Source organism: Bubalus kerabau, chromosome 15 (genome assembly GCF_029407905.1).
Source record: "Bubalus kerabau isolate K-KA32 ecotype Philippines breed swamp buffalo chromosome 15, PCC_UOA_SB_1v2, whole genome shotgun sequence".
NCBI classification, from domain to species: Eukaryota; Metazoa; Chordata; class Mammalia; order Artiodactyla; family Bovidae; genus Bubalus; species Bubalus kerabau.
The window spans coordinates 67,078,351-67,106,282 of record NC_073638.1 but is presented as its reverse complement, the minus strand read 5'-3'; the positions used below and the strand labels follow the sequence as shown (position 1 = coordinate 67,106,282).

The 27,932-nt window shown below is 45.4% G+C and overlaps 1 protein-coding gene across 2 annotated transcripts in view; it reads right to left on the bottom strand.

The window, feature by feature from the left end:
• The window catches only part of LDLRAD3 (low density lipoprotein receptor class A domain containing 3), a 276,817-nt gene extending 251,009 nt beyond the window's left edge, over positions 1 to 25,808 (bottom strand). For both annotated transcript variants that reach the window (XM_055549319.1, XM_055549320.1), the window contains exon 1: positions 25,698 to 25,808. In XM_055549319.1, the coding sequence (XP_055405294.1) occupies positions 25,698 to 25,743 (46 nt within the window). In that variant the 5' untranslated portion in view covers positions 25,744 to 25,808. The remainder of the gene's footprint in view (positions 1 to 25,697) is intronic.
• Positions 25,809 to 27,932: the final 2,124 nt, after the last annotated feature.

The window sequence follows — 27,932 nt, the reverse complement described above, 5'->3', positions numbered from 1 at the left end:
AAAAGCCAACATGCCTGTATCCTGAGGGCTGATGTGTCGTTAAAACTTTTAAGACACACCACCAGGGTTTGGGACCAAGTCACCGATGTAAATATTTTATCAGTGGGTCTCTGAGCAAACGTGCACCCACACGTGGGCCCCACATGTCTGGGAGGAGGAGCAGGAGGAGGAGCTGGTCTGCCAGTAAGGAGCGCCACAGGCTGCTGAAAAACGGTTTACCCAAGGTGTGCACCGCTGCTTCCAACATCTGGCTGCCTTCCAGCCATGAGAAACATCCAGACGTGAGGCCCTGGAGGCCCCACAGGGAGCACAGACAGATAGAGCCTGGAGCCAAGGCTGGGTCCTCCTCGGGAGACAGAGAGGCCAAGAAAGTGATGAATAAATCGTGGATACAGCCCAAATGATGATGTGGGCCTCAAATGCCCATCACTACAATCAAAGCTGATGCCCACGACTTGAGATTGACTTTGACTGGGCTCATTAAGGCATAAGCTCCTGAGGGTGGATCTTCTCCATGGCTCATGCTCGAAAATTAGGAAGTAAGTGGCCTGGGATAAGTTGGGACCCATTAATCCACAAGTCAGACGGAGCTTCCATTAGAAGAGAAAAATGGCTGAAAATCTGAAAACCGTTCTTGGGCAGCCATTCAAAGACTCCATTATGAGTTTTCCGGGAGGGCCTTCGAGGGGTTCGGGCCAATGGGAGAGAGGACAGCCACACACGTGGGAGGGAGTAGGGCCTGAACCAGGAAATGCAGGGGGCCCCAACACATCAAGACTGTTACTCTAAACACATAAGTCACCCTTTAGGTTCCAAATGGCAGGTGGACCCCAGCTCTGCGATCTGGGTGTGAGGTGACTTCGGTACCTCCAACGTCTGCAGCTTCAGTTTCCTCGTCTATAAAATGGGGATAACAGTGCTTCCGACTCCCAGAAACATTTTATGAGAGTTACGTGAGAGATCTCACATGATGCACCTCTGGCAGGCGCTACATAAATGTCAGACCCTCCCTCTCCCTTCCACTTCCCTCCCTCATCTCTCAGGCATGTCCCGCCCTCTTGTACTCTCAGGAGGCCTCCCCAGTTCCTCTCAACATGGGCAGGGCTCCCTGTTGCAGTAAACCCTCCCTAAATCCTAAAGACTCACATACTGAAAACCAGTTACCGACATCCTCCCAGGGCCCCCAGTCTCTGCCTCCAGTTTCCGTCCCCTGCAGTCACACCTCGGGACAGCACAGCTTCCACCCATGGTTCCCAAGTGCACGCTGCAAGACCCCTTGGTCCACTGCAAAGCATTTGGCGATCAGCAATGAAATCAGAAACTGAAGGAACATTTGCTGCGGTTCTTCTTGGAACTAAACTTACCCCATTTAAAGGACCAACCTTTGTTCTGAGAATGAGACACTCCTAAACTGTTGAATTAAAATGTGATTTCTATTATAAAATGCAGTGCTAGAATAAAAAAGGTGACTTTTTTCATTGGATCAAATAAAAGTAAGTGAGGCAACATGAGAAGTCTAACCTTTCTTGGTTTACTTTTCATTATTTTCCTGGTCCATTAATTCAAGCATGGGAGTCACCCAACAATGCCCATCAGTGGTGCATGGCTGCCTCCACTTCCTCCCCAGCTCAAAGTCTTACCCTAATTCAAAAACTCAGCTCCTGCTCTCACCATTCAGGGGAAACTGCTCACTCCAAGGTCTCCAAATTCAGACCTCTTCCTGAATCTAACAGCCCAAGACAGGCCCTCATGACTCAGATGTTTCACGGCCTCCATAAAAAGGCCAACCCCAACCTTTCCAAACAGATTTGATCAAGGTAAAGGCTTCCCAAGGCTGAGCACAAAAGCCTGAGCTCTCACTGGCATCTCTGGCCATCACTATCATCACTACCCCACCACCAAAGCACAGGCCCTGCTGCTAATAAAGACCAGGGTCCACAGATTAGCTCTCACCCAAGTCTAGACAAGTTGCTTCGTTTCTCTGAGCATCAGTCTCCTACTAGATCAAGCCATGATGGTGACAGTCCTTATTTCACAGGGATCTTGAGAAGATGTGACAAAAGCATGTGTGTAAAGCACTTTCCACAGTGCCTGGGACACAGTCAGTGCCATTAACTAGAACACAGCTAAGCAGAGTAGTCTTCGTAATAGATATGCCCCCTTTCCAGCTCTATCTCCCACTGCTCCTTGAGACTCCTACAAAACTGTAACCTTGGTGGCTCCCCAGATACACCGTACACCTTCCCACCTCTGCGACTCTGCCCTTGCCAACTTGGAATTCCAACCTTACTCCCACTCTTTCACCCAAGTCCACATTAGGGACCTCCTTCACAACCCCTGTGTGTCCATCAGAGTTGGAAGAGGTGTGATCCTCCTCTGAACTCGGCAGCCTCGGGTCTGAGCCATTCTCCTAACTGCATCACTCAGCACAATCACATACGCCTTACTCAGACCTACGTGCACATCTTCCCTCTTGTGCTCAACGCTCAGTTAAGGTCAGGGAAGCTCTGCACACCCACCAGTACCTGCCACAGGGCCTCACAAGTAGGGGAACAATAAGTAATTGTTCTAAGAAGCCAGTGACCATACCCAATAGATCAATCTAAAAAAGAGGCAGGGACTTCCCTGGTGGTCCAAAGGCTAACACTTTGCACTCCCAATACTGGGGGCCCGGATTCGATCCCTGGTCACGAAACTAGATCCCACAGGCTGCAATTAAGGCATGCTGCAACCAAAAATCCCATGTGCCACAACTAAGACCTATTAATTTGGTGCAACCAAATAAATAAATAAAAATATATTTGTCATCTCAATAGATGCAGAAAAAATAAAACAGAGAAGTAGATGTAATGTGATGACCTCCTATGTCTAACGCTGAACTTCTTTCCAGAACAAAAGACAGCAATGTTCATATATTTGTGTAAACACACACAACTATATAAGGGCTGTGTGTGTGTATATACATATACATGTATATGAACACAAATATATTCATCCCCAAATCCCAGGAAATACAAATGAATAGTAATTAAAATTCGATTCCTTAAAAAACTGGAAATAGACATGCCTTATGATCCAGCAATCCCACTGCTGGGCATACACACTGAGAAAACCAGAAGGGAAAGAGACACGAGTACCCCAATGTTCATCGCAGCACTGTTTATAATAGCCAGGACATGGAATCAACCTAGATGTCCATCAGCAGATGAATGGATAAGAAAGCTGTGGTACATATACACAATGGAGTATTATTCAGCCATTAAAAAGAATACATTTGAATCAGTTCTAATGAGGTGGATGAAACTGGAGCCTATTATACAGAGTGAAGTAAGCCAGAAAGAAAAACACCAATACAGTATACTAACGCATATATATGGAATTTAGAAAGATGGTAACAATAACCCTGTGTATGAGACAGCAAAAGAGACACTGATGTATAGAACAGTCTTATGGACTCTGTGGGAGAGGGAGAGGGTGGGAAGATTTGGGAGAACGGCATTGAAACATGTAAATATCATGTATGAAATGAGTTGCCAGTCCAGGTTCGATGCACGATACTGGATGCTTGGGGCTGGTGCACTGGGACGACCCAGAGGGATGGAATGGGGAGGGAGGAGGGAGGAGGGTTCAGGATGGGGAACACATGTAAACCTGTGGCGGATTCATTTTGATATTTGGCAAATCTAATACAGTTATGTAAAGTTTAAAAATAAAATAAAATTAAAAAAAAAAAAAAAAAAAATTCGAATCCAATAGGATTGAAATCCATTGTCCTCGCAGGCTGGCCCATCCTCTGTCCACAAACCTGGCTAATGGTCAGTACATGACTCAACTCTGCTCTTCCATTAACATTTACAACTTTGCACTCTGATTTCTGTGTTGTTTCAATTATGTCTTCTTTTGGTTTCGTCTTTACCATGTTATTTCCCTCCCTTCACTCAGGTCACCCTTTCCATGTGGCATTGCTATTTATTTGTTTTACAAAGCCAGCCTTTTACTCTCTGCTTTGTTCCCTGTTCCCCTGGGTTTCCGGAACACTAAATGGCCTTTGTATGATGCCCTATGTGTGCAAATAACTCAAGTCCAGGGAGAGTTCAATTTCATTCCATTCTGCTCGCATCCTCAATCTCTCAAATAAATGAAAATTATTTAAACAGACAAGGGAATAGCCTGTGTGTCTTCCTCTAAATGAACTTAGAGGAAGGGCGTTTCTATTTCAAAATCTTTGAGGCTCTTTTGTTCACCTTAGGAACTCACTTAAAAGGAGGTGCTCCAGAGAACCAGGAAACTTAATGAACCGCCCAGAAGCAAGCTGTTCATTTCCTTGAAGTCAGAGCAGAACCAACATATGGAAAATTATCATCAGTTACTTAGTCCGCACGATGGCCCCACAGGGTGTGTATACCCTCTTTGATATAAAAATGGAAAAAAGGATTCTGTAGAGGCAAAAGAGACTGTGATGAGCCATCTGAACTTGCAGCAGACCTACGACATATCCAGAATTCTCAGGACTCTCCTTCCAGAGTCTAACTTAGCACCGACCCTTCAGTATGTCCTCGGTCATAAAGAGAGTACTCTTTAGAACTTGGAGACAAGCTCAAATGCAAACTCCAAATACTTGGGTATTTCAAAGTCATCAAAGGAAAACAAAAGTTCTGAATGTGTTTCAGAAAGGCCAAGAAGGCAAACAAAAAACCTCTCAGGGAGAGAGGAGATGGGAAGAATGATTTTTCAAAGTCAGTGTGAAAATTAGTCAGAAACACCTGATGTCATGGTTGGTGACCAGATATTTCAGGAATGAAAATGTCAGGTGGACCAAGAGTCCTCATTTCGTGTTTCAAGACCACCACTGGGATCCCAAAGGTCCCTGGTTGAAAACATTCCCACTGCTCCTAGAGTAAAACTCAATAGTCTTAACAGAGTCTGCTGTGCAGGCAAACTGAAGTTCATACCTAAGTTCACTCATACATTCACTCAACCCATACATTCACTCAACCATTCACTGAGCTCCCACTTCAGTACCAGCACTGGGAATTCGGACATAGACAACACCCCCAGCATTCAAACCCAGCCTCAGAGCACGGATTAGTAAGCATGTGGTGATGCTGCTGAAGTACCAGGCACTGGGCGTTAAGTACCTTACATGCACGACCTCATCCACTCTCCCCAAGAATGCTATAGTATCTCCCTTTTCCAGGGAAAGAGCTCATGGAGGTACAGAAAGGCTCTGTAACTGGCCCAAGGTGACATAATCAGGATCTGAACCCAGACCACGTAATTCAAGAGCCTGCCTGCCTTCTGAGCCATCGCTCCCCAGCACCTCCACCACAAGTGGGGTTCAGAAAGTAGGTCCCCACTGCTTTGCTGGTTTTCTCACCCAGGGAGCACCCTTAGGTCAGTGATCTCAGCAGCTTTCACAAAGCAAAACACTAACCAAGACAGAGAAGCCCAGAGTTGCCTTGGAGATGCTGAGCCCTAATAGGAGCATCCAGAATCCATGTAGAAGGCTAACATTCAACCCTCCAGCAGAATTAGACCTGATTCTCCAGCCCTAGGGCTTCCCTGGTGGCTCAGTGGTAAAGAATCCATCTGCCAAGTAGGAGACGCAGGCTCAGTGCCTGGGTTGGGAAGATCCCCTGGAGAAGGGCATGGCAAACCCACTCCAGTATTCTTGTCTGGAGAATCCCATGGGCAGAGAAGCCTGGTGGACTATAGTCCATGGGGTCGCAAAAGAGTTGGACGCAACTGAGCGACTAAACAACAGTAACAACAACCCAGCTCAAGGCCTGGAGTTCCAGACCTGGAAATTCTTGCCACACCATCCCTGGAGCAACACCTCTTCTCTGCCCCTGTGCCAAACGTCCTCCCAGTTCTCCAGCTACACCCAACTGGGGGACTTGGAGTTGGGGGGGAGCAAGGTAGAGCGGCCTGGCCACTGCCTACCACACTCCCCTCACTAAGAATCAAGCGAAAGGACATGGAAACCGCAGTAAGTTACCACTTTGGGCCTTGGAGAAACTAATTAAGAAGTCAAGTCTAAATATTGGAAGAAATGTGGGAGAGCAAGTGCTCTCATAAACCAGTAACGACAGGACACATGGGTAGGGCCAGTTCAGAGGGTAAGCTGGCAACATCGAGACAGGCAGAGGATGTGCAAACCCTTTGATCCGAGATTCTACTCTGAGAATATTATGAAGTCCTGCTCTGGTGCACAAGGATTTTCACTGCAGTGTGGCTGGTCATGGTCACAACCTAAATGCCCTCTTAAGAGATGACTGAAAGGGAATTGTGCTGGGAAAGTAGGGGGTGAAGCCAAACAGCCAAATTCTGTCATCAGGAAGTGTGTCAGGGTTCAGCAAAGCAAGAATGATAAAAAAAAAAAAAAATCTCAGTCTTTGTACCCAACAGTGATTGTTTGCATCTTACTAACAAAAACGATGAAGATCTGGTTGCTGGACTTGGTTGCAAAGGTCATGCTGTTGGTAACATCCCTCTTTAAGGTTGTCCAAGGGGCCAATGTCTCTTTTTTGGCCTTATACAAAGTCAAGAAGAAAAAAACAACATCATGAGTTTTGATGATCTTGAAAATTTATTTTATCGTGAAAACACAATAGTAATAAATTTTCATATGCCAAAAAAAAGATGAGTGAACAAATTTTATTCTCTTCATACAATGAGATACCCTAGAGCAATTTAAAAAATGTGGTAACAGGGATAAGCCTCAAATTTACAAGAATAAATGAAAAAAGTAAGTTGCAAAAGTACACAAAGAATGATGACCTTGTGTATACTTTAAAATACTACGCATTGGAAAGAGATGTACACAAATGTGAGAAAAGATTCAAACATGGACAGAAAGGCTATATGCCAACATGAGGATAACAGTGACCTCTGTGCAGAAGAGAAGGAAATGAGATGAGGGACACTCTTTGATAGTATATGTAGTACAGTTTTCTTTAAGAAATCAGAGTCTAAATGGCAAATGTTAAAAATCGGATAGATCTGTGTGACAGGTACATTTGTATTTGTTATATTATTCTTGGTTCTTTTATGATGTTTGAGAGATCCCAGAATTTAATGTAATTGAAAAGCATGTATTTTGAAACACCCAGGCTAGTCTTATAATCATTTAGGTTTAAGAACCACTCAAGCATAGGGAACAAGCATAAATAGAATACCACATGTGAAATTCAACATGAACAGAAGCAATGGAGAGGCAGTCATTAAGAAGTGAGATTACGGAAAATTATTCAGCTGTAAAAAAAGGAGGAAATCATGCCATTTGGGAAAATGTGGATGGACCCTGGGGGTATTATGCTAAGTGAAATAGGTTTGGACAGAGAAAAACAAATACTATATGAGCTCACCTACATGTGGAACCTTTAAAAACCCGAACTCACAGAAACCGAAAAGACTAGCGTTTGCCAGAGGCAAAGGGTGGGATGGGGAAGTGGGAAAAACGAACAGTGGTCAAAAAGGAACAAACTTCCAGTTTTACTCTCAACTCCTGGGGACGTAATATACAGCATGGTTAACAATACCGTATTGTGTATTTGAAAGTTGCTAAGGGAGGACAACTTAAAAGTTCTCACCACAAGAAAAAAAAACCTGTAATTATGTGAAGTGATGAGTGTTAACTACACTTACTGTGCTAATCATTTCACAATAAACACACATGTGAAGTTTGGGGGGAAAAAAAAGAAGTGAGATTCACTCTGTGTTGGGAGTGGACTAAGGGAGGAAAGCTTTCTAGACAGGGAAAATCAGTAGTAGAGTTCTGAAAGGCGAATGAGAAGCTTTCTCTGAAACTCTGTACAAACACAGGCATAACTTCAATCAACAGTGAGAACGGACAGCGAGCAAGGGTATACGCCGCAGACATAAGGCTGCATTTAGCTGTTGGGGGAGGAACAAGCTGGGAAACCCTTCCCAGTCAAGCTGGCGGGAATCATTGGCTAAAAATCCAGCAAGAAATCAAGATCACTTAGGCTTAGATACCATCTGCCAAGGAAATCAGCGCAAGGGTCGTCTCTATCAGTTCACTCCCGTGCCAAGGCATGGTTCCTGAAGAGGCGTGGGTGCCTGGAGGCCTGATGCTGCTGGAAGGGACGGGGAGGGAGGATCCATTATGACAGAGCCCTCTTCCACAGCATCCACGAAGGTCTGCAAACCAGACTAAGGCAGAGCACACAAACGAACTGATTACTAATGCAGTGTGGTTTCAGCCTTTTTTCCTCCCCTTAGGTAACATTTCGCACCCATCTGAATGGGGGAGGGGTATAATGGCTTGCTCTGCTCGTAACCCTTGTAAATCATTGCTGGAAAATATGGGGGAGAGTTAATTTATGGGAAGGGGTGGGTTGAAGTGTCTGGCAGACAAGAAGGTCCAAAGCTAAGCAACAGGCCTTAAAACAAAAAAGCAATAGTAACACCAATGACCAGGTCAGGCACCCAGGGTCCTGAGAATACCTACAGAATTCAACATTTGACTTAAATCAAATCTCTAGCTTTTGGTGAGTGAGGGCAAGCAGGGCCAGATTTGACGGAATTCAGAAAAATGAAGAAATGCTAGTTGTGCCCCAAGTACCAAGCGGAGGACTTAATAACATACATACTACAAATCTGAGTCATTCTGTTTCTTAAGAATTCTCTTTCCACAGAAGAATTTTTCTTTGGACGTGATGCCATCCGATAGAACTTCCTGTGATGATAAAAAAGTCCAACATCTGAGATGCCCAATAAAGTAGTCACTAGCCACATAGGGTGGAGAAGGCAATGGCACCCCACTCCAGTACTCTCGCCTGGAAAATCCCATGGACGAAGGAGCCTGGTAGGCTGCAGTCCGTGGGGTCGCTAAGAGTCAGACACGACTGAGCGACTTCACTTTCACTTTTCCTTTCATGCATTGGAGAAGGAAATGGCAACCCACTCCAGTGTTCTTGCCTGGAGAATCCCAGGGACGGGGGAGCCTGGTGGGTTGCCGTCTATGGGGTCGCACAGAGTCGGACACGACTGAAGCGACGCAGCAGCAGCAGCAGCAGCAGCCACATAGGCTTACTGAGTACTTGCAATATGCCTGCCTGCTATGATGGAAGAATTTGATTCTTAACTTTATTTAATCTTAACTAATTTAAATAGCCACCTGTGGCACGTGTGTATAATATTGGAGAGCATCTTTTTGAGTGTCTGCATAGTATTCTAGCACACTGATAATTCATCCCTTCTAGGAAGCATTGGAGAAGGCAATGGCACCTCACTCCAGTACTCTTGCCTGGAAAATCCCATGGACAGAGGAACCTGGTGGGCTGCAGTCCATGGGGTCGCGAAGGGTCAGACACGACTGAACGACTTCACTTTCACTTTTCACTTTCATGCATTGGAGAAGGAAATGGCAACCCACTCCAGTGTTCTTGCCTGGAGAATCCCAGGGACGGGGGAGCCTGGTGGGCTGCCATCTACGGGGTCGCACAGAGTCAGACACAACTGAAGCGACTTAGCAGCAGCAGCAGCAGGAAGCATTAGTTTCCAGCCTATCACCATTAAAAACAAGGCTCACACACACATCCTCATAGCTGAGTCTCTGTATACATCCCAAACTATTTCACGAGGATAAAGTCCTAGAAGTGGAATTCTGGAGTCAACTGGTAAGTATGCATCTGGGCTTTTCCTACATAGCAAGCTCACCCACTTACAATAACATAGATGTGTACAGAATTTTACCTATCACCAGCTGTTTTCACATACACAATTCCCGAAGGATCCTCAATGACTACCAGGTAAAATCAGATGGGGCAGGGAAGAGCAGCCCACATGGATCGACAAGGAAACAAGCTGTGAAAAAGCGCACTGCCAGTTTGATTGGTTTAGAGAATTTTTATAGCCAACATCAAAAGAATCCACCCAGCCAGTCTGGGATGTTAGACCATTTGTTCTCCTACATCAGTTTAGCGAGGAAAAATGCCAACGCTATATTCACAAGTGGAAAAAGCCAGATATGAAATTATATTCTCCGTATGATTAAAACTACATAAAAATCAAAGAAAATAAACCAATGTATTAACAGTCTTTAGATCACAGAACTATAAGGTAGGTTTTTCTAAATTGTCCAAATTTTTACAATAAACCTGGATAATTATTTAAATAACATTTAGTTATATTAGTGAGCAATAGTAAAAGCTAAGTGCCTCCCATGTATTATCTCAATTAAAATATTTCTGCTTGGGAGGGTCCATTCAGTTCAGTTAAGCTCAGTCGCTCAGTCGTGTCCGACTCTTTGCGACCCCATGAACCACAGCATGCCAAGCCTCCCTGTCCATCACCAAATTCTGGAGTTCACCCAAACCCATGTCCACTGAGTTGGTGATGCCATCCAACCATCTCATCCTCTGTTGTATTCTTCTCCTCCTTCCTTCAGTCTTTGCTGGCATCAGGGTCTTTTCCAGTGAGTCAGTTCTTTGCATCAGGTGGCCAAAGTATTGGAGTTTCAGCTTCAACATCAATCCTTCCAATGAACACCCAGGACTGATCTCCTTTAGGATGGACTGGATGGATCTCCTTGCAGTCCAAGGGACCCTCAAGAGTCTTCTCCAACTTCTCCAAAGTTCAAAAGCATCAGTTCTTTGGCGCTCAGCGTTCTTTATAGTCCAACTTTCACATCCATACATGACCACTGGAAAAACCATAGCCTTGATGAGATGGACCTTTGTTGACAAAGTGATGTCTCTGCTTTTTAATATGCTATCTAGGTTGGTCATAACTTTCCTTTCAAGGAGTAAGCGTCTTTTAATTTCATGGCTGCAGTCACCATCTGCAGTGATTTTGGAGCCCAGAAAAATAAAATCAGCCACTGTTTCCCCATCTATTTCCCATGAAGTGATGGCAACTGGATGCCATGATCTTAGTTTTCTGAATGTTGAGCTTTAAGCCAACTTTTTCACTCTCCTCTTTCACTTTCATTAAGAGGCTCTTTAGTTCTTCTTCACTTTCCTCCATAAGGGTGGTGCCCCTTATTATCCCTATTTACAGATGAAGACACAGTGGGCAGGAAAAAGTTGAAGAAACCTGGCCAAAGCTGAGGCGGTGAGCTGGGATTTCAACCCAGGCTGGTTCATTTGAAAGCCTGTATTCTTAGTGACCACATCAGTGCATCTCAAACTTTAATTCAAGGCGGAATCACTCAAGGATCTTCTTAAAATTCAGGTTCTGATTCAGGTGATGCTGATGCTGTTGGCCTGGAAACCCACACTGTGAGTAGCAAAGCTCTTACACCGTAATCCCACGATAATACTACGATTTTAAGAAGAAAATACACTATACTCGAGCAGGAAAATGTTTTCTAATAATTTAAATAATAGCAACACTTCCTAAGATATAAAAGCAAAAATAGCCTTTTCTTTTCAATCACTTTTGCAAAGCCTCCTTTTCTATCCATATGGCAGGCCTTAAACTGCTCTTGTAAATTCCCACCCACAGACGCTGGTGCCAGACTAAGCCCAAGTCGAAGCTTAATCAACCTTCTCATCTCATTAGCAGGGAGGATTTTATCCCCAAAGCTTCCGATAGCAAACACTTCCACAAACGCAGGGAGCAGCTGTGTGGAGAAAAGACACCCTAGGGGTGTCCCAAGGAAGCCGCTTGTCTCACCCACCGCTCCTGACTGCAGACACTCATCATCGAGTCACCAGCACATTTTGGTGGCTCAGATGGTACAGAATCTGCCTGCAATGTAGGAGACCAGGTCTGATCCCTGGGTCAAGAAAATCCCCTGGAGAAGCAAATGACTACCCACTCCAGTATTCTTGCCTGGAGAATCCATGGACAGAGGAGCCTGGTGGGCTACAGTCCGCGGGGTCACAAAGAGTCAGACACGATTGACTAATGCACCACTATTCCCACAGACCTTTTCTTTGAAATGTTAAAATTAGGTACTCTCTAAATATTTTAACCTTCCAAAGTTTGGCAAGCACTCACTAATATTATCCAAGAAGCTTCAACATCCTTTAATTATGTCTCTAATTCTTTATGTCTGTTTACATGGGATTATCAGATACTTGCTGTTTAATGAAACCTTTGCCATTTGCAGTATCCCTGTTTATCTATCTTACTGCTTAATGCTATGCAATTACTTATCTGACTGCAAAAGAAGCCTTGGCATATAGGACTTTATTTCCCTAACCTCTCACTCTATGTCTCTTGAAGTTTACTACGTCTCCTATGAAGAATAGCTGGGTGATTTTTTTCACAAGAGTTACTGAGATTTTGCTGTACACTTGGTCTTATAACTGATGTATTTCTATCATCCTCCACTTCCCTCTAAGATTATATTGATTGATGTGCTTCCTTCCTCGAATCATTTGTGTTGTCTCAGTAGCAAGTTTTACTTCCTTTTAGATTAGGCCAGAAGATAACCTTAAGTTTCTTATTATTTAATGTTTTTAACACTGATATTTCATGAGACGGATCTGTTTTCAATTCTTTCCTCCCAGTAACTTCTCATATTCGTTAAGTAAGCTGTGTAAACGCCCTTCAAGTGGAATTAAGAGGCACAGCAGTTTTCATTCACCTGTCAGAAACCCTTTTTATATGCCACGTGCTAGAGTCTTAATTGTCTAATTTATCACATGCCTTTAAAACTGCTATAATCCATTTTCCTCTACAAGCGCTCTTTCTTTTTGTCATTTTCTTTTAAGCCACAGGTGTCTCTGCTATGATGATCTCTGCAGGTCTTTGATGCCGAATGAGACTGTTTCAAAGTCTAGAGCAGAAACAGCGCATCACCAAAGGGCAACCTCTCAATTTCCTCCTTCCCTCAACTGCTTCTCCTCTTCAAAGTCACAGTCGCTTATCTTGAGCGATCACCTCCATGCCTTCTAGGTAACTTACAGGAGATCCTATTGTGTGACGGACGCTAAGCCAAGCCCTGACTCAGGTGCTGGACTAAACAACAAATAAGATGGACATTAAAGAAACATGCAGGACCCCATCCTGCCTCTGGAATTCGAATCACACAAGAATGGGAGAGTTCTTTCTTCTGCTCAAGATTAGCGCTAAATTACACTTTCTGGGTACTTTCAAAAGATCCTGAGATTGCCCGCCAGTGATGGACAATGTTCCTTTCCTTGAATATACAGTCCAACTCCTGATCCACTCCAATTTCTCTGGTATGTTTCTTATTCAAAAAATCAAACACCCTTAGTATATTTTCGACATCTGTTAGCTTTTCCTGAATTGTCATTATCATCAACTTGGGCAACACAAATGAACTCTGAGCATGCTAAATCTTCCCCTACTGCATTGCTGCTGCCCTTCATAGGTTCCACAGATGTTTATTGCTTCTCTATAACATTTACAAGGTTAGTTCAATCTTTAATTACTATAGATTATTCCTGATGTGAGCCTTTCTCTTCTACAGCAATTACCGTCCGCTCTTTACAGTCCTGCCATGCCACACCCCTGCCAGCTGAGCTCCCTCCTATCATACCTTTTAATCAAATTTTATAAAATCTGCTTTTGAAGCCCCCATTCAGTTCTGTTCTGGTTTCTCTTAGCATCAACCATTTTTTATAGCTTTGGATTTTTTTCTGATGAAATTTTTACCAATGAAACACCCCCTGCTACTAATCACTCTTCCATCATCCCCAAACTCCCCCATCTTTATTTTTATAATAAAAAACAAGCTAAATTTAGCACTTTCCAAACCAATTGAGAGGGTTTCTTTTTCAACTGACTGTGGAATTACAAGTATCACGAGGGCTCACTTCTCAGCCATGTCCAATTAGTTCTCCTAGAGAACACTGCCCTGATTCAAGGCAGAAGCTGAAGAAAAATGTTCCAGTAAGGCCATCAGACAGCACACTTGTGATATCCCCAAAGCTAACCTCACTGGGCCTTATAATAACGAGAACAGATTTTTAATGCAATAAAATTACACACCTTTTATGTTTTCATTTCGCTCTGCCAACAGACACACGAGTGTCCCACATGGAATGCTGGCACCTTGGGTCAGCACGTCTTCTAAATCAAGTTATTCATAGGGGCCATCCCCCTCCAGCACCCAGTTCCAGAGGCAACTAACTGGCTGTCCTCCCTCTCAGCAGCCTCCCTCCAGGCCAGAGACAACCCTTGTCTTCAGTCTCGCCATGTTGCCTGTCAAAAACCACAGCTGGACTTGAGCACCTGCAAATTCACCCAGTTCACAGTCCCCTGGTAGCACAAAGACTCATTAAAAAGAGAGACAGGTTTCAGGAGAGAACTTAGGAGGGTTTGGAATCCTGAAGCTTATTATGGTCTGCCTGTAGTTATTAACGCCTTTCAGACCTGCAGTGTTATTTCCTCACAAGACAGGACCTACTGTCCATAAGAGCCCCTTGGTTTGAGGTAACAAAATGGGGCAAATTCTTTCCAGCTATGATTTCTTTCTGGTGCAGTACACTAACATTTCACCTTCCTCAACAAAATAACATCAATGACTAGTTCGGAAAAAGTTCTCCCATATTTGAACCATACCAGCTTAACCTCGGAGTGAGAAAGACCAAACTTAAAGTTTTCTTTTTATATGAGGCATTATAATCAGCACTATATTTTTGTCCTAAAAATCTATTTTTAGATTTTTATAAACAGTGGGCACTTCTCTTTGGCAGCCAGCGCTACTTGAAGGAAGTACTGACCAAAAAGAAATTACTTTTGGTTGGTATTCCAACAAAATATTTCCACCAAAGTGGGGAAAACATCTCCATTATGAATACATTCAAAGGCAAGTCTCATGGTGCTGAAATAATTTGTTTATTGTTGCTATTGTTTCTTTTAATAAAACCTCTACAAAAGCCAATTTAAATGCCTATAACAACAAGTCCTCCATAGGGGGGACAAGCAAAATGTCAATTTCAATCTGCCGAGAACAGGCCACTTGAATAAAAACAACTTGAGATGCTTCCTGACCAATGGCTCTCCAACAGATTATTCTATCTAACATAATAAGCAAGGAATCTATACTGACACCACTGAACTCTCTAGCACCATCTAGGAGTACACCTCCTTCTTCCAACACACAAGAATTTGAATGTCTACTCAATGCCTATGCAGAAGAGCCAGCAGTCAAGAGCAGTCTACATGCAAATCCTGAAACCACCTCTTACTGGCTGCAGGGTTGGGAAATTTCTTTAGTGTTCTAGTTCCCCCATCTCTACAATGGCAGAGCATACTGTCTACCTAAATGAATGCTGTGAAAATGAAATAGGATTCATCAGCAGACACATGAAAAAAAATCATGGTACTGACATATACCACATGTTTTTAAAGGTGTTTTTAAAAGAATGCATAGTTACAGAAAAACTAAAAGAAAGATGAGCAAGAAGACACATACCTTTGGTATTGGAACATCTCTGAAATGAGGATGTGCCTAATTTACCTTTAATACTGTAACATCTCTGAACTCAAGAGGTGCCCAATAGCCATCAACACCTTACGAGAGCACAGAATAAACAGAAGCTGTGATCTGCTGGTCACTCTCAGCACCTGGGAGAAGAACTTGGTCACAGGTGCTAATGCGTGTCATCATTTCCATCTAGTACTGTGTATTGTTGGAAATGCAGAGGCTGAATTTACCTGCTATTTAGAAAGCCTTTTAAAATACGACACTAAAATTTTGCACTGAAATGAAAAATTATTGTGTATACAAAAGGCAAGGAAACTACATAAATATGAAAATAGTGAAGCAAGTATCTGTCACTGGAGAATGACTACAATTCCATATTTTCTTGGTTAATTAATTAATTTATTTATTTTGGGTTGCCCTGGGTCTTCTTTGCTATGCACAGGCTTTCTCCACCTACAGCAAGCAAGGGCTACTCTTCATTGCCGTGCACCGGCTTCTCATGGTGGTTTGTCTTCCTGTGGAACACAGGCTCTAGGCCCACGGGCTTCAGTAGGTGCAACATGCGGGCTCGGTAGTGGTGGCCCGTGAGCTCTTAGGCATGTGGGTTCAGTAGCGGTGGCCTGTGAGCTCTTAGGCATGTGGCCTCGGTAGTGGTGACCTGTGAGCTCTTAGGCATGTGGCCTTGGTAGTTGTGGCCTGTGAGCTCTTAGGCATGTGGGTTCAGTAGCGGTGGCCTGTGAGCTCTTAGGCACGTGGGCTTGGTAGTGGTGGCCCGTGAGCTCTTAGGCATGTGGCCTCGGTAGTGGTGGCCTGTAAGTTCTTAGGCATGTGGGTTCAGTAGCAGTGGCCTGTGAGCTCTTAGGCATGTGGGCTTGGTAGTGGTGGCCAGTAAGTTCTTAGGCATGCGGGCTCGGTAGCGGTGGCCTGTGAGCTCTTAGGCATGTGGCCTTGGTAGCTGTGGTCTATGAGCTCTTAGGCATGTGGGTTCAGTAGCTGTGGCCCGTGAGCTCTTAGGCACGCGGGCTTCAGTAGTTGTGGCACTTGTGCTTAGTTGCTCTGTGGCATGTGGAATCTTCCCAGACCAGGGACTGAATCTGTCTCCACTGCACTGGCAGGCAGATTCTTATCCACTGTACCACCAGGGAAGTCCAGTTCCATATTTTCTTGCAAAGTATGAGCCAAGCACTTTAAAGTCAGGTGCTTGAAGATATATCACGTTTTGTTTCTAAGATAGAGGCAAAAAGAGTGCCATTTATAAACTGAGAAAGTGAACGGCAAGTGAAGGTGAATGAACATGCCAAGTGCTCGGGAATAAACGGAATGTCTAAACGACAGGAGGCAAGTGTGCCCAATGCATATATCTCAAAGTAGAATTGATAAAATACAACATTTTCAAAAAGCAAGTAAAAAAACAACAACTATAGACAAGTATGAGCTCATTAACTCTATGGGCACATGCATGTGTGTGTATAAATCCACAAGGACTAAACTGATATACCAGACAGTTAATAGTAACTTAAAAAAGAAATAAGAAATGTAAACAGAGGATTAAGAAAGATGTTAATGTTTTACTATAATGACTTCTACTGTGCTTGAAATTTTTATAATAAGCAAGATATTATTTTGATAATGTTTTTAATTCAGGAAGATTATAATGAAATGATATATGTGCGGTTTTGGCATCCTGCCAGGTAGAGAACCCTCCAGTGATTGGCAGCCATTATTATGCTCCTAGACTCCACAAAAGAAATGAGAAATATGACATATACATTTAACATATGATTCTAGCCATTAATGAGTTTACAATCTAGTAGGATTAGAGACTAAAAAAGGTAGGAGATATATATATATATATATATATCAGTCAGTTCAGTTGCTCATTCGTGTCCAACTCTTTGTGACCCCATGAATCGCAGCACGCCAGGCCTCCCTGTCCATCACCAATTCCCGGACTTCACTCAGACTCACGTCCATCAAGTCAGTGATGCCATCCAGCCATCTCATCCTCTGTCGTCCCCTTCTCCTCCTGCCCTCAACCCGTCCCAGCATCAGAGTCTTTTCCAATGAATCAGCTCTTTGCATCAGGTGGCCAAAGTACTGGAGTTTCAGCTTTAGCATCATTCCTTCCAAAGAAATCCTAGGGCTGATCTCCTTCAGAATGGACTGGTTGGATCTCCTTGCAGTCCAAGGGACTCTCAAGAGTCTTCTCCAACACCACAGTTCAAAAGCATCAATTCTTTGGTGCTCAGCTTTCTTCACAGTCCAACTCTCACATCCATACATGACCACTGGAAAAACCATAGCTTTGACCAAACGGACCTTTGTTGGCAAAGTAATGTCTCTGCTTTTGAATATGCTATCTAGGTTGGTCATAACTTTCCTTCCAAGGAGTAAGCGTCTTTTAATTTCATGGCTGCAATCACCATCTGCAGTGATTTTGGAGCCCAGAAAAATAAAGTCAACCACTGTTTCCACTGTTTCCCCATCTATTTGCCATGAAGTGATGGGACCAGATGCCATGATCTTCGTTTTCTGAATGTTGAGCTTTAAGCCAACTTTTTCACTCTCCACTTTCACTTTCATCAAGAGGCTTTTGAGTTCCTCTTCACTTTCTACCATAAGGGTGGTGTCATCTGCATATCTGAGGTTATTGATATTGCTCCTGGCAATCTTGATTCCAGCTTGTGCTTCTTCCAGCCCAGCGTTTCTCATGATGTACTCTGCATATAACTTAAATAAGTAGGGTGACAATATACAGCCTTGATGTACTCCTTTTCCTATTTGGAACCAGTCTGTTGTTCCATGTCCAGTTCTAACTGTTGCATATATATGTGTTTCTATACACACATATATATGTATGTGTGTGAATATATATATAAAGACATATATATATACACATACACTAAGATATGTGTATATATACACCAAGATATGCATATTATACATATATAAATATACATATTTATTTGTATAATATAATTATACATATTTATCACATATATGTGTGTGCTAGCCTGCAATGCAGGAGATCCCAGTTCAATTCCTGGGTCAGGAAGACCCACTGGAGAAGGGATAGGCTATTTACTCCAGTACTCTGGCCTGGAGAACTCCATGGACTGTATAGTCCATGGGGTTGCAAAGAGTCGGCACAGCTGAGCAATTTCACTTTCACTTTACTTTAGCATATATGTGTCTGTAGGAAGTATGACAAGATAAAGAAGATTGCTGCCTACAGCCCCAGAAGAAATGTCTCATTAGAATCTCATAAGCCTAGAGTTACAAGAACCTTAGAATACCATTAGATTTACCCCAAAATTTTATCTGGATAGCTCAAGAAGCAAGCTAAGACATGCGCCATCACCTCTGAAACCTTATTAAGAATGACCCATCCAACTTGGAGGGCATTATGTTTAGTGAAATAAGTCAAACAGAGAGAAATACTATATGATATCACTTATATGTGGATCTAAAAAATACCACAACTAGTGAATATAACATAAAAGAAGCTGACTCACAGGGGTAGAGAACAAACTCATGGTCACCAGTGGGGCAGTGGGTGTAAGTGGGTGTACAAGGATGTATTGTACAACACAGGGAATATAATCAATATTTTCTAATAACTGCAAATGAAAAGTAACCTTTAAAAGTTGTATAAAAATAAAAATTTTAAGAAAAGAATGACTCATCCATTAAATATTCCCAATGACTGGATATCCAGGTTTGCCAAAGCCTTGTGACATCCACACAGTTGTGTTCTCATGAAGATCACAGATACATCAGTATATCTCATATTTAGGAACACAACGCCTCCAAAACCCCACTTGCTGGAGGAGTGCCTCTGCGCTTCCCAGATCATGACAGAGGTAAACAACCCCATTTCCATCACTGGATCATTCAAGTCTTCAAGGGCCAAGAACAAGTTCTACACAGCTCTGCCCGCCCTAGAGCACAGAGCCAGTACCCCACTAGTGAACAGTCAAAGACAGGAAGTCCCCTATACGCGAACCTTCAAGTTGCAAACTTTCAAAGATGCAAATGTGCATCTGGTTCCAACAAGGAACCAGGACCTCTGCCATCAATGTCAGTTGTGAGTGAAATTGCAGCTTGCTCTCCGTCTCCTATTGCTGACAATCCTTCAGCTCTACCATCTCCCCCCTGCCTCCCTCCTCCAGTCAGTAACTCTTCGTGCCTCTCCATTTGATGTCAGCCCCTGCATGGGTCAGGAAGATCTCCTGGAGACGGGATTAGCTACCCACTCCAGTATTCTTGCCTGGAGAATTCCACGGACAGAGGAGCCTGGAGGGCTACAATCCATGGGGTCACAAAGAGTCAGACAGGACTGAGCGACTAACACTACACCTTTCAAGGCACTGTATTGAAAGATTTAAAATGTTTAGTTTTTGTGTGTTTGTTTTTTATGTATTATTTGTGTCAAAAGTATTATAAACGTATTACATAACAGTATTACATAGCTGATTCTGTTAGTTGGGTACGTAGGCTAACTTCATTGAACTTATGAACAAATTGGACTTACAAATACCCTCTTGGAATGGAACCCATTCCCATGTAGGGGACATACTATAAAGCTTCAAGAAGAGTTTTCAAGTTACCCAGAGACAAAAGGGAAGAAAACAAGACTCACAGGCTCAGGAAGCCAGGGCTCCCACCTGAAGAAGCCTTTGGGGAGAGGGTGTGATTTGAGGCTCATGTGTCTGATGGAAGATAAGGGACACTTCTCCCCACTCCAAACCCAGCGCTGCTCTCTTGGTAGCTCCTTTCTCCCTGCAAACTCACACACAGAAGAAGACAGCGGCAGACACTGCACATGGATGCTGGTCTTCTGAAGAGAGGAGGAAGCTAAAAACTCAAGGCAGGCTGGCCACCACTGAACAAAGGAGCCGGACAGCTGGGAGGCAGTGTGTACAAGGAATGCAAGAGTTACTAAGTGACGCAGAGCTTAACTTTCAAAGGACTTCAGAGAAGAAAGTACAAGATGCAAATTTCTCCAAAGCTCACTGGCTGCGAGTACAGGCGATCCCCCCCGCCCGCCTAGAGAAGGAACTCCAGTTTTAAAAGCTTTTGATGGGAAGGGGGAAGGAACCATGGGGAGGGAAGGGGAACCGAGAGAAACAATGACCGCTCTGTGGGGTGGAGGCAGGGGGACTTCCAGGGTGAGATTTCAACACGCAGCTCCCAAGGCAAACTTTCAGGGCGCTTCTCCTCCAGCTCACAGGGATAGTGAACCTCCCAAGTTTAAAAGGTCTTCAGGGAACCAAGTGGCTCTGGTGTCACCCACCACCTGCCTTTTACTTGCTTCCTCAGCCTGTCTCTCCCAAGGAAATGAAATCCACAATCTCCAGCTTCACTTGCTTTCACTATCACACAAGAGCAAGAAGCAGGAGGGAAAGGTCAGGGCTGAGGCTATTTCTAGATAAAACCTATTTTCACATTGAACTTGTGGGGTTGCAGAAACAGAAAGCAGAAACCTGATGATGAAGAGACCCTTGGGAAGGGAATATCACTCTGAATCACTGTATCTGGGAGACACTTTTGGGATGAACAGTAAGGATGCTCCAGATGTCTGGCAAGGTGGGGAATGCTCACAACCAGACCCAGGGTTCGCAACTGGGGTGCTCAAGCTGGGCTGATTCTCAAGGGAAATGTGGGAACGGCTGGAGACGTTGGTTGTCACAACTCAGGGGGGCAGGGAGAAGGAGGCTGCTTCTGGCACCAAGGACCAGTGGTGCTGCTAAACAACCTACAACGCAAAGGACAGCCCCCCACAACAAGAACTCTCCAGTCCCAACGTCAACAGCACCACGGCTGAGAGATGCTTCCCCAGATAAACCCCAGCCCTGCAGCCATCTCCAGAAACCCTAACCATCCTATCTGAAATAGATATTTGCCATCCCTCTGACCGGGCAGTTATCCTGTCACACAAGTCTACTTATCCTGTGTGTGTGTGTGCATGTGTGTGTGTGTGTGTGTGTGTGTGTGTGTGCTTAGTTGCTCAGTTGTGTCCAACTCTTTGCAACCCCATGGACTGTAGCCCACCAGGTTCCTCTATCCATGGGATTCTCCAGGCAAGAACACTGAAGTGGGTAGCCATTCCCTTCTCCAGGGGATCTTCCCAACCCAGGGGTCAAACCCGGGTCTCCTGCATGGCAGTCGGATGCTTTACCAGCTAAGCCACCAAAAGTTTACTTAACCTGTGAGCAATATCAAACATCAAATACATATGACAGGCAAATCCTGTATCCTCAGAGTACCTGGCTCTTCTCCCAGCAGACGTTTTAAGGGCACTCTTAAGACCCAAAAGGTAGATTCTTTCACAACAATTACAATAAAAGCAACACACACACAGGAGCAGCCATGTTTAAAAACCTCCCCAGTTGTCAGGTAGATGTTGAGGGAAAAATAGCTGCACAGTTAGGACGGCCCATGCATTTCCAAAATATTCCAAAGAGAGAAAGAGGGAAAAAGAACAAACAAGATAACTCCACAACCAAAAACAGATTTTCCCCCAGGGCTCTCTCATAGCTAAAACCAGTTCCATCACTCTGACTTGTCTTCCATTTTTTAACTGTAAAATACCATAAACATGTAAGAAAAGGGGGGAAAGGTAAATATAGAATTTAATGAATGAAAACAAACCCCCATGTAACTACACCTCGGGTCAAGAAATGGAACCATGTCCAGTGGTATCTTGCTGCCAGACATGCCTCTCCCATGCACAGAGCAAAAATATGGGTGCTATTTTGAAAGTTCTATCTTTACTCAAGGACTGGGATTTATTTTTATGTATTTACCACAAATACCAACTGCTGTGACTGCAAAGTGAACAGATTTGGGAAGGGGGGCTGTTTATGGAAACAAACTCATGGATTGTTAATTCACAAAAGCACGTAGGGGGAAAGGCATGGAAGGATGCCTGGAAATAGGGCGGAAAGCCCAGACTGGGGGCCTAGAGAGAAACTCGAGTCAGAATCTGGCACCCTGGGTACGGGTAATCTTTCACGGACCACAAAATGACTTCCTGTCACACAATATCGTTGGAAAAACTCAACGGAATCACGTGTTTCAAGGGCGAGCAAAGCATCTCACACGTAGGAGATGAGGGTCCACAGATACTGGGTTCCCTATTCTCTCCTTTCCCGTGAAAAAGGGGAAGGTGGAAAAGGCCATGACTTTCGTAGATTATTTGATTAGAAACTCTCCTAATTCCCAGTTCTCTAAACCCTTTCACAAAGAAGATGATACAAACCCACTTTTAAGTTCTTCTGGTGACCTTGGCAATGAGACACCTAGACCAGTCTTGGAGGCCCTCCCTCTGCTCCTGGCTCACATCCTGCGCCTCTCCGTCACTTATCACAAAGGTAAAGGCAGAAGTGGACTGTCAGGAAAAAACACCTCGCACCCCAGCAGGGAGCCTTCATCCATCTCTTTGAAGACAAAAAGCAACAAGGTGTGTTTATTTGTACTTGCTGCACACAGCCTCATCGACGGGCCTAGGCTGCACAAAGCCACTCAGTTCGTTTAAAAATAATAATAATAATAAAACCCACCTGCTCACATCACTAAGCAGATCGCTCCAAAAGAAAAGGTCAACACCCACACTCCTGGGTACACACGGGGGAAATCAAGCCTTTTCACGGACAGGTAGAAAAGGTCAGGGAGTTCCTAAAAGGTCAACCAATAAGGAGGTGAGCCGTCTAACCCCCACAAGGCCTGCCCACCATTAGATATCCTTCAGCATCCACGCATTTAAACCCACTGAGCCCACCTCGGCAAGGAAAGCTGGACCTCAAACAGCCTGAGCCTTTCTCACCGGATACATTAAAAAATAATAACGGTCGAAATCGATGCTTCACTGCCCTAACACAAACAGTAAAAACAAAGGAAGGAAAAAATATACACATGCATGCAAAGGTGTCTGAGAAGATTCCTGAAAAATAGAGGCCTCCAGATTGCTGTTGAAATGTCAGTGTCCTTCCAGTCCTACAAAGACCTGAAACTCAGACTAGGGCTCTGCTCTGACCCTGAGTTTCTTCACAGACTATCAAAGGGAGAAAGAAATCCAAAGTGCCAAAGCACTGGCATTTATCATCTTTCTTGTTCGATCAACTTCCCAAAAGAGCATGGAGGTGGAGGATATGGGACAGAAGGACAGGGTCTTTGGCCCACTACGAATTGACCTACCATGCAGGCTTCAGGAGACATGACCAGCCCTGTTCTCCGGTGACAAGTTAGAGCAAAGTGAAATCCCTGCTAGAAGGGTGATACTTAATATAACAGGAAAAATGCACACACTTCAACCTGCCTAGAGGTTTCTAAACTAGCAACTCACTGTAAAGGTGAGTCAAAACCACACAAGCCCAAGAAACACAGATAACAGAAAACCACCAGTTGGGACAGCTAGGTGTTTTGTGACTACCACCCCCCATCCTTCCCTCCCCACTATGACTGTTGTTCAGTCGTGTCCAACTCTTTGAACCCCATGGATTGTAGCACACCAGATTTCCCTGTCCTTCACTATCTCCTGGAGCTTGCTCAAACCCACTCTGACTATTCTACTTATTTTAGCCCTATTTTACACATACACACATATTAACCAGTGCTGACCAGAGAAAGACAAAATTAACTGTACAGCTATTTTTACAGTGATGAAGACTCAACGAAAGCCACCCAGTACTAACTGGGAGATGCAATAAATAACAGTTTCTACTGGGCCGCAGGCAGTTCCCTGAGGACATGAGCAAGACCTGGCTTCTGGACTGTCCTACTTGGGTTTTATCAGGGGACACACAGGGTCAATGCAAATAGAAAGCATGAATCTAGGCAGGGCTTTGTGTCTGAGATGTCCAGGAAACCTCCCAGCTCTAACAGCCTCCAAATAATCACTCGTCCCTACCTGTGACTGCCAACGCCCCCTGGGAATCCTCTCCCTGGGGTGGCTGAGTACTTCAGGACAAACAGGACACTCTGACCCACACCTGGTTAAAAATCCACAGCAGCCACCAGCATTCCACCCTCCCTAGAAGCCGCAGAAAAGCCACAGACATCTAAGCGGGAGTCTCGGAGGAGTGGGGATGATGTCATAGGTCTTAGAGTGGGGGAAGGCTACCCAGCGGATTCTCAGGATGGCCAGGACCAGGGACTCCAAACAAGGAGGAGGGTTTGTCTTTCCTAGTGCACATCTGGGAGGGAGGGGGAAGCCTGGAATTAAGTGAGGCTCAACTTCCCCAACAAATACACCCCCAAAGATACTTCCACCTCAAGTAGCTAGAAGTATCTGGGAGAATCGAGCATGAATTAGACATGTAGATGGCACCAACTTCAGGCAAGCCAGCTTGTTGAGGAAGAAAGTTCACGCTGCCCTGCCATCTACTTTCCCGTGCACCAGCTGCCCAGAAATAACTATGGGGGGGGGGTCAAGGGCCTGCCCCTTGGAGGGGCAGCTGACAGCTGTGACCAGAGGGCAGGGGCAGGGGAACAGCTCCGGGCTGGAATCTGGAGCGTGCCCACATCAGCAGAAAAGTTCCAGAGAACATCACGCTGCTCCTGAAGACCTCAGGGTGCACACGCTAAAGGCGATGCCAGGTTCAAAGGGTGGCAGATGAAGCCCGTGCCCTCTCCCAGGGCATCTTGCTGGACAGGGCGTCCACCGTAAGGCGAGTGGGGGTGATCAGATGATTTAAATAAATGTCCTGCTCCCAGAATCAGTGGGAAAGATGAATAATTCCCAGGTCCGGCCCTGCTTCATCTCCCTTTGCTCAAACCAAACACAGTCCCAGGGAGGAATGGATGGGAAGGGCGATACCACCCGCCCCGCGGACCAGGTAGGAAACTGAGGCACGGGGGTGCACACAAGACCCAGAGGGGCCCTGGGGAGGCTATCGCAGCACCCAGCACCCCGCGTCTGGGATGCTGGGATCAGGGAAGCGTTCTCTCCTCTCCCCACCCTTCTTCCTTTCTTCTACACAACACACAACACACACACACACACACACACACACACACACACGAACTCTCCAGCTACGCCCAATCGGGGCAGCTGCCGGGCTCCCCAGAGCCGGACTGCACACAAAGCCCCGCCCGTGCACACACCACACAGCACAAGCCGGCGCGCACGCCCACACAATAGGACGGCGCGCACCCCGCCGCGGCCCCTCGCCGGGGTCCCGGCCAGCCCGGCGCCGGGGTCCGCCCTCTGTACACACCCGCGCCGGGAGACGCAGCCCGGGCAAGGGGAGGGGGCACGATCGCAGCCCCGCCGCCGCGCCCCGCGCCCCTCAGAAAGTTCTCCGGACGCCCCCCGACTCACCCGTGGCGCTGCTCAGCAGCAGGCACAGCGGCCCCAGCAGCCACATGGCGCGGCCGCCGCTCCCGCTGCCCGGCGCCGTCGCTGCCCCCGCGGCCTCGGCGACGACCCCGCCCCTCGCGGCGCCGGCCCCGCCCCCGCGGTCCCGCCTCCCGCCCGCCCCGCCCTCTCAGCCTGGCCGGCCTGGCCCCGCTTTGCGAAGTTTTCGCGAGCATCCGGGCCGCGCGCCGCCAGCGTCCTGCCCCGGTTGTCCAAGCTCAGAGAGGCCGCCAAGGGGGCCGCGGAGGGTCCGGCCCTGGCGGCCGCTCGCCACCAACTCCCTCTGGCTGCGAGGATGTAACAGTCCAGGCTCAGTCCTCGCCTTCTCTTTCTCTTTTTCCTCCCACTTCTGTTCCTCCATCCTCGAAGGATGCAGCGCTCACCGCCTCCTCAAGCCCCAAACTTGAATTCTTTACAGAACTAACTACAAAATGAGTTTACTCCACGGAGGGAAAGAAAGAGTTGAAAGAATTGGCCAAATGTTATGAGAAAAAAAAAAAATATATATATATGTATTATTTTTAGTAGCAATATGGAATACGAGGAGTGCTTCTCAAACTTTTCAAATGCATCCGACACACCTGGACTCTGACTCAGTAGGTATTGGGTGGGGCCTGCGATTCTGCTTTTCTAAGAAGCTTTCAGGTGATTTGGAAACTGATGGTGATCCACAAGTGAAGTAGGCACACAGCTTTAGCCTGTGCTTTATTTCCTCTGGATCTTGTCTGCCTAGACCAAGGGACTTAGGGGCCCCAGTTTGCAGAAAAGGAAAGTAAATGTGAAAGTAGAAGCCCAAATACAAAAAGAACAGCTGCTCCAGTGCAGTTGGGGCTCCAAGACCGCACTGGTGACAATTCCCAGAGGATTTAGAGGGAGGAAGAATCAATGACGCTTTCGTTGTCCACTCTCCAGCCCTTTCCTTCTCCGGAAAAAAAAGCAAGAAAAAATGCAAGTCATCACCCCAAACTGGAAATATCCATTAACTGAGAAATGGATAAAGAAATTGTGTCCTGTCACTTAATGAAGCAACAGGTGCTGCTGCTTTAGTTGCTCAGTCGTGTCCGACTCTTGGGCCCCAGTGGATTGTAGCCCTCCAGGCTATAGGGTTCTCTGTCCATACAGTTCTCCAGGCAGGAATGCTGAAGTGAGTTGCCATTTCCTGCTCCAGGGGATCTTCCTGACTCAGGGATTGAACCCCGGGTCTCCTGTACTGCAGGCAGATTCTTTACCGACTAAGTCACAAGTGGCTCAACATGAATGAATGTCAGAAGTGTGCTAGGAGAAAGAATCCAGGCTCCAAGGGGGCATTCGGTATGACTCCATTTATAAGACATGAGGGATGAGGACAGGGAGGGAAGCAAAGCCATAGGGACCAAAATCAGCTCAGTAGACACCAGGATCTGGCCTGGGGAAGGACCAGTGCAAAGGGTCACAAGGGAACACTGTGGAGCAGTGAGACTGTTCTGCAATTTGATTCTGGTAGTGGTGGTGGCAGTGGCAGCCCACTCCAGTGCTCTTGCCTGGAACATCCCATGGATGGAGGAGCCTGGTGGGCTGCAGTCCATGGGGTCGCACAGAGTCGGACACGACTGAGCGGCTTGGCAGCAGCGGTGGCGGCTGTTGTTGTGTACAACATATACATAACTTCATGCGTTTGCGAAAACTTAGAGAACTACATCCCTAAAAGCCACACCTAAAGCAAGCGCATTTTACTGGGTATAAACCATACCTGTTTGGAGGAGCTGGGAGGGCATGGGTGCTGGAACTGCTGGTAAGAGAAGTTGTAGATGGGATACCCACATTAGATTTGAGATGAACTGGAGAAACCACAGAAGATACTGAGATTCAGTGTCTTTGCATTTTAATTATCTGCTCTAGGCTGGAAATATAAAGGTTAAAGTGGATCAGGTCAAAATTTTAAAAATAACAACAACGGTTCAAGGTAATGAGAAAATGTGATGCCATGTAGGCAAGTTGAGCAAGTTGCATACTACAAAGTACTTTGTTAAATATGGAAAACACAAACAAATTCTCCAAAACATTTAGCCTCTGGGGGTTTTCTTCTGGGGTCCACAAGGACTAGGGTGCTCATCTCATGGGCTTCAGAGAATTGTAAAACCCCCAATGTTTTATGCAAATTCCCAGGAAGTGTGTTGGAATGAAGCTTCTGACCTCTGATAATGATACAAAAGAAGGCAA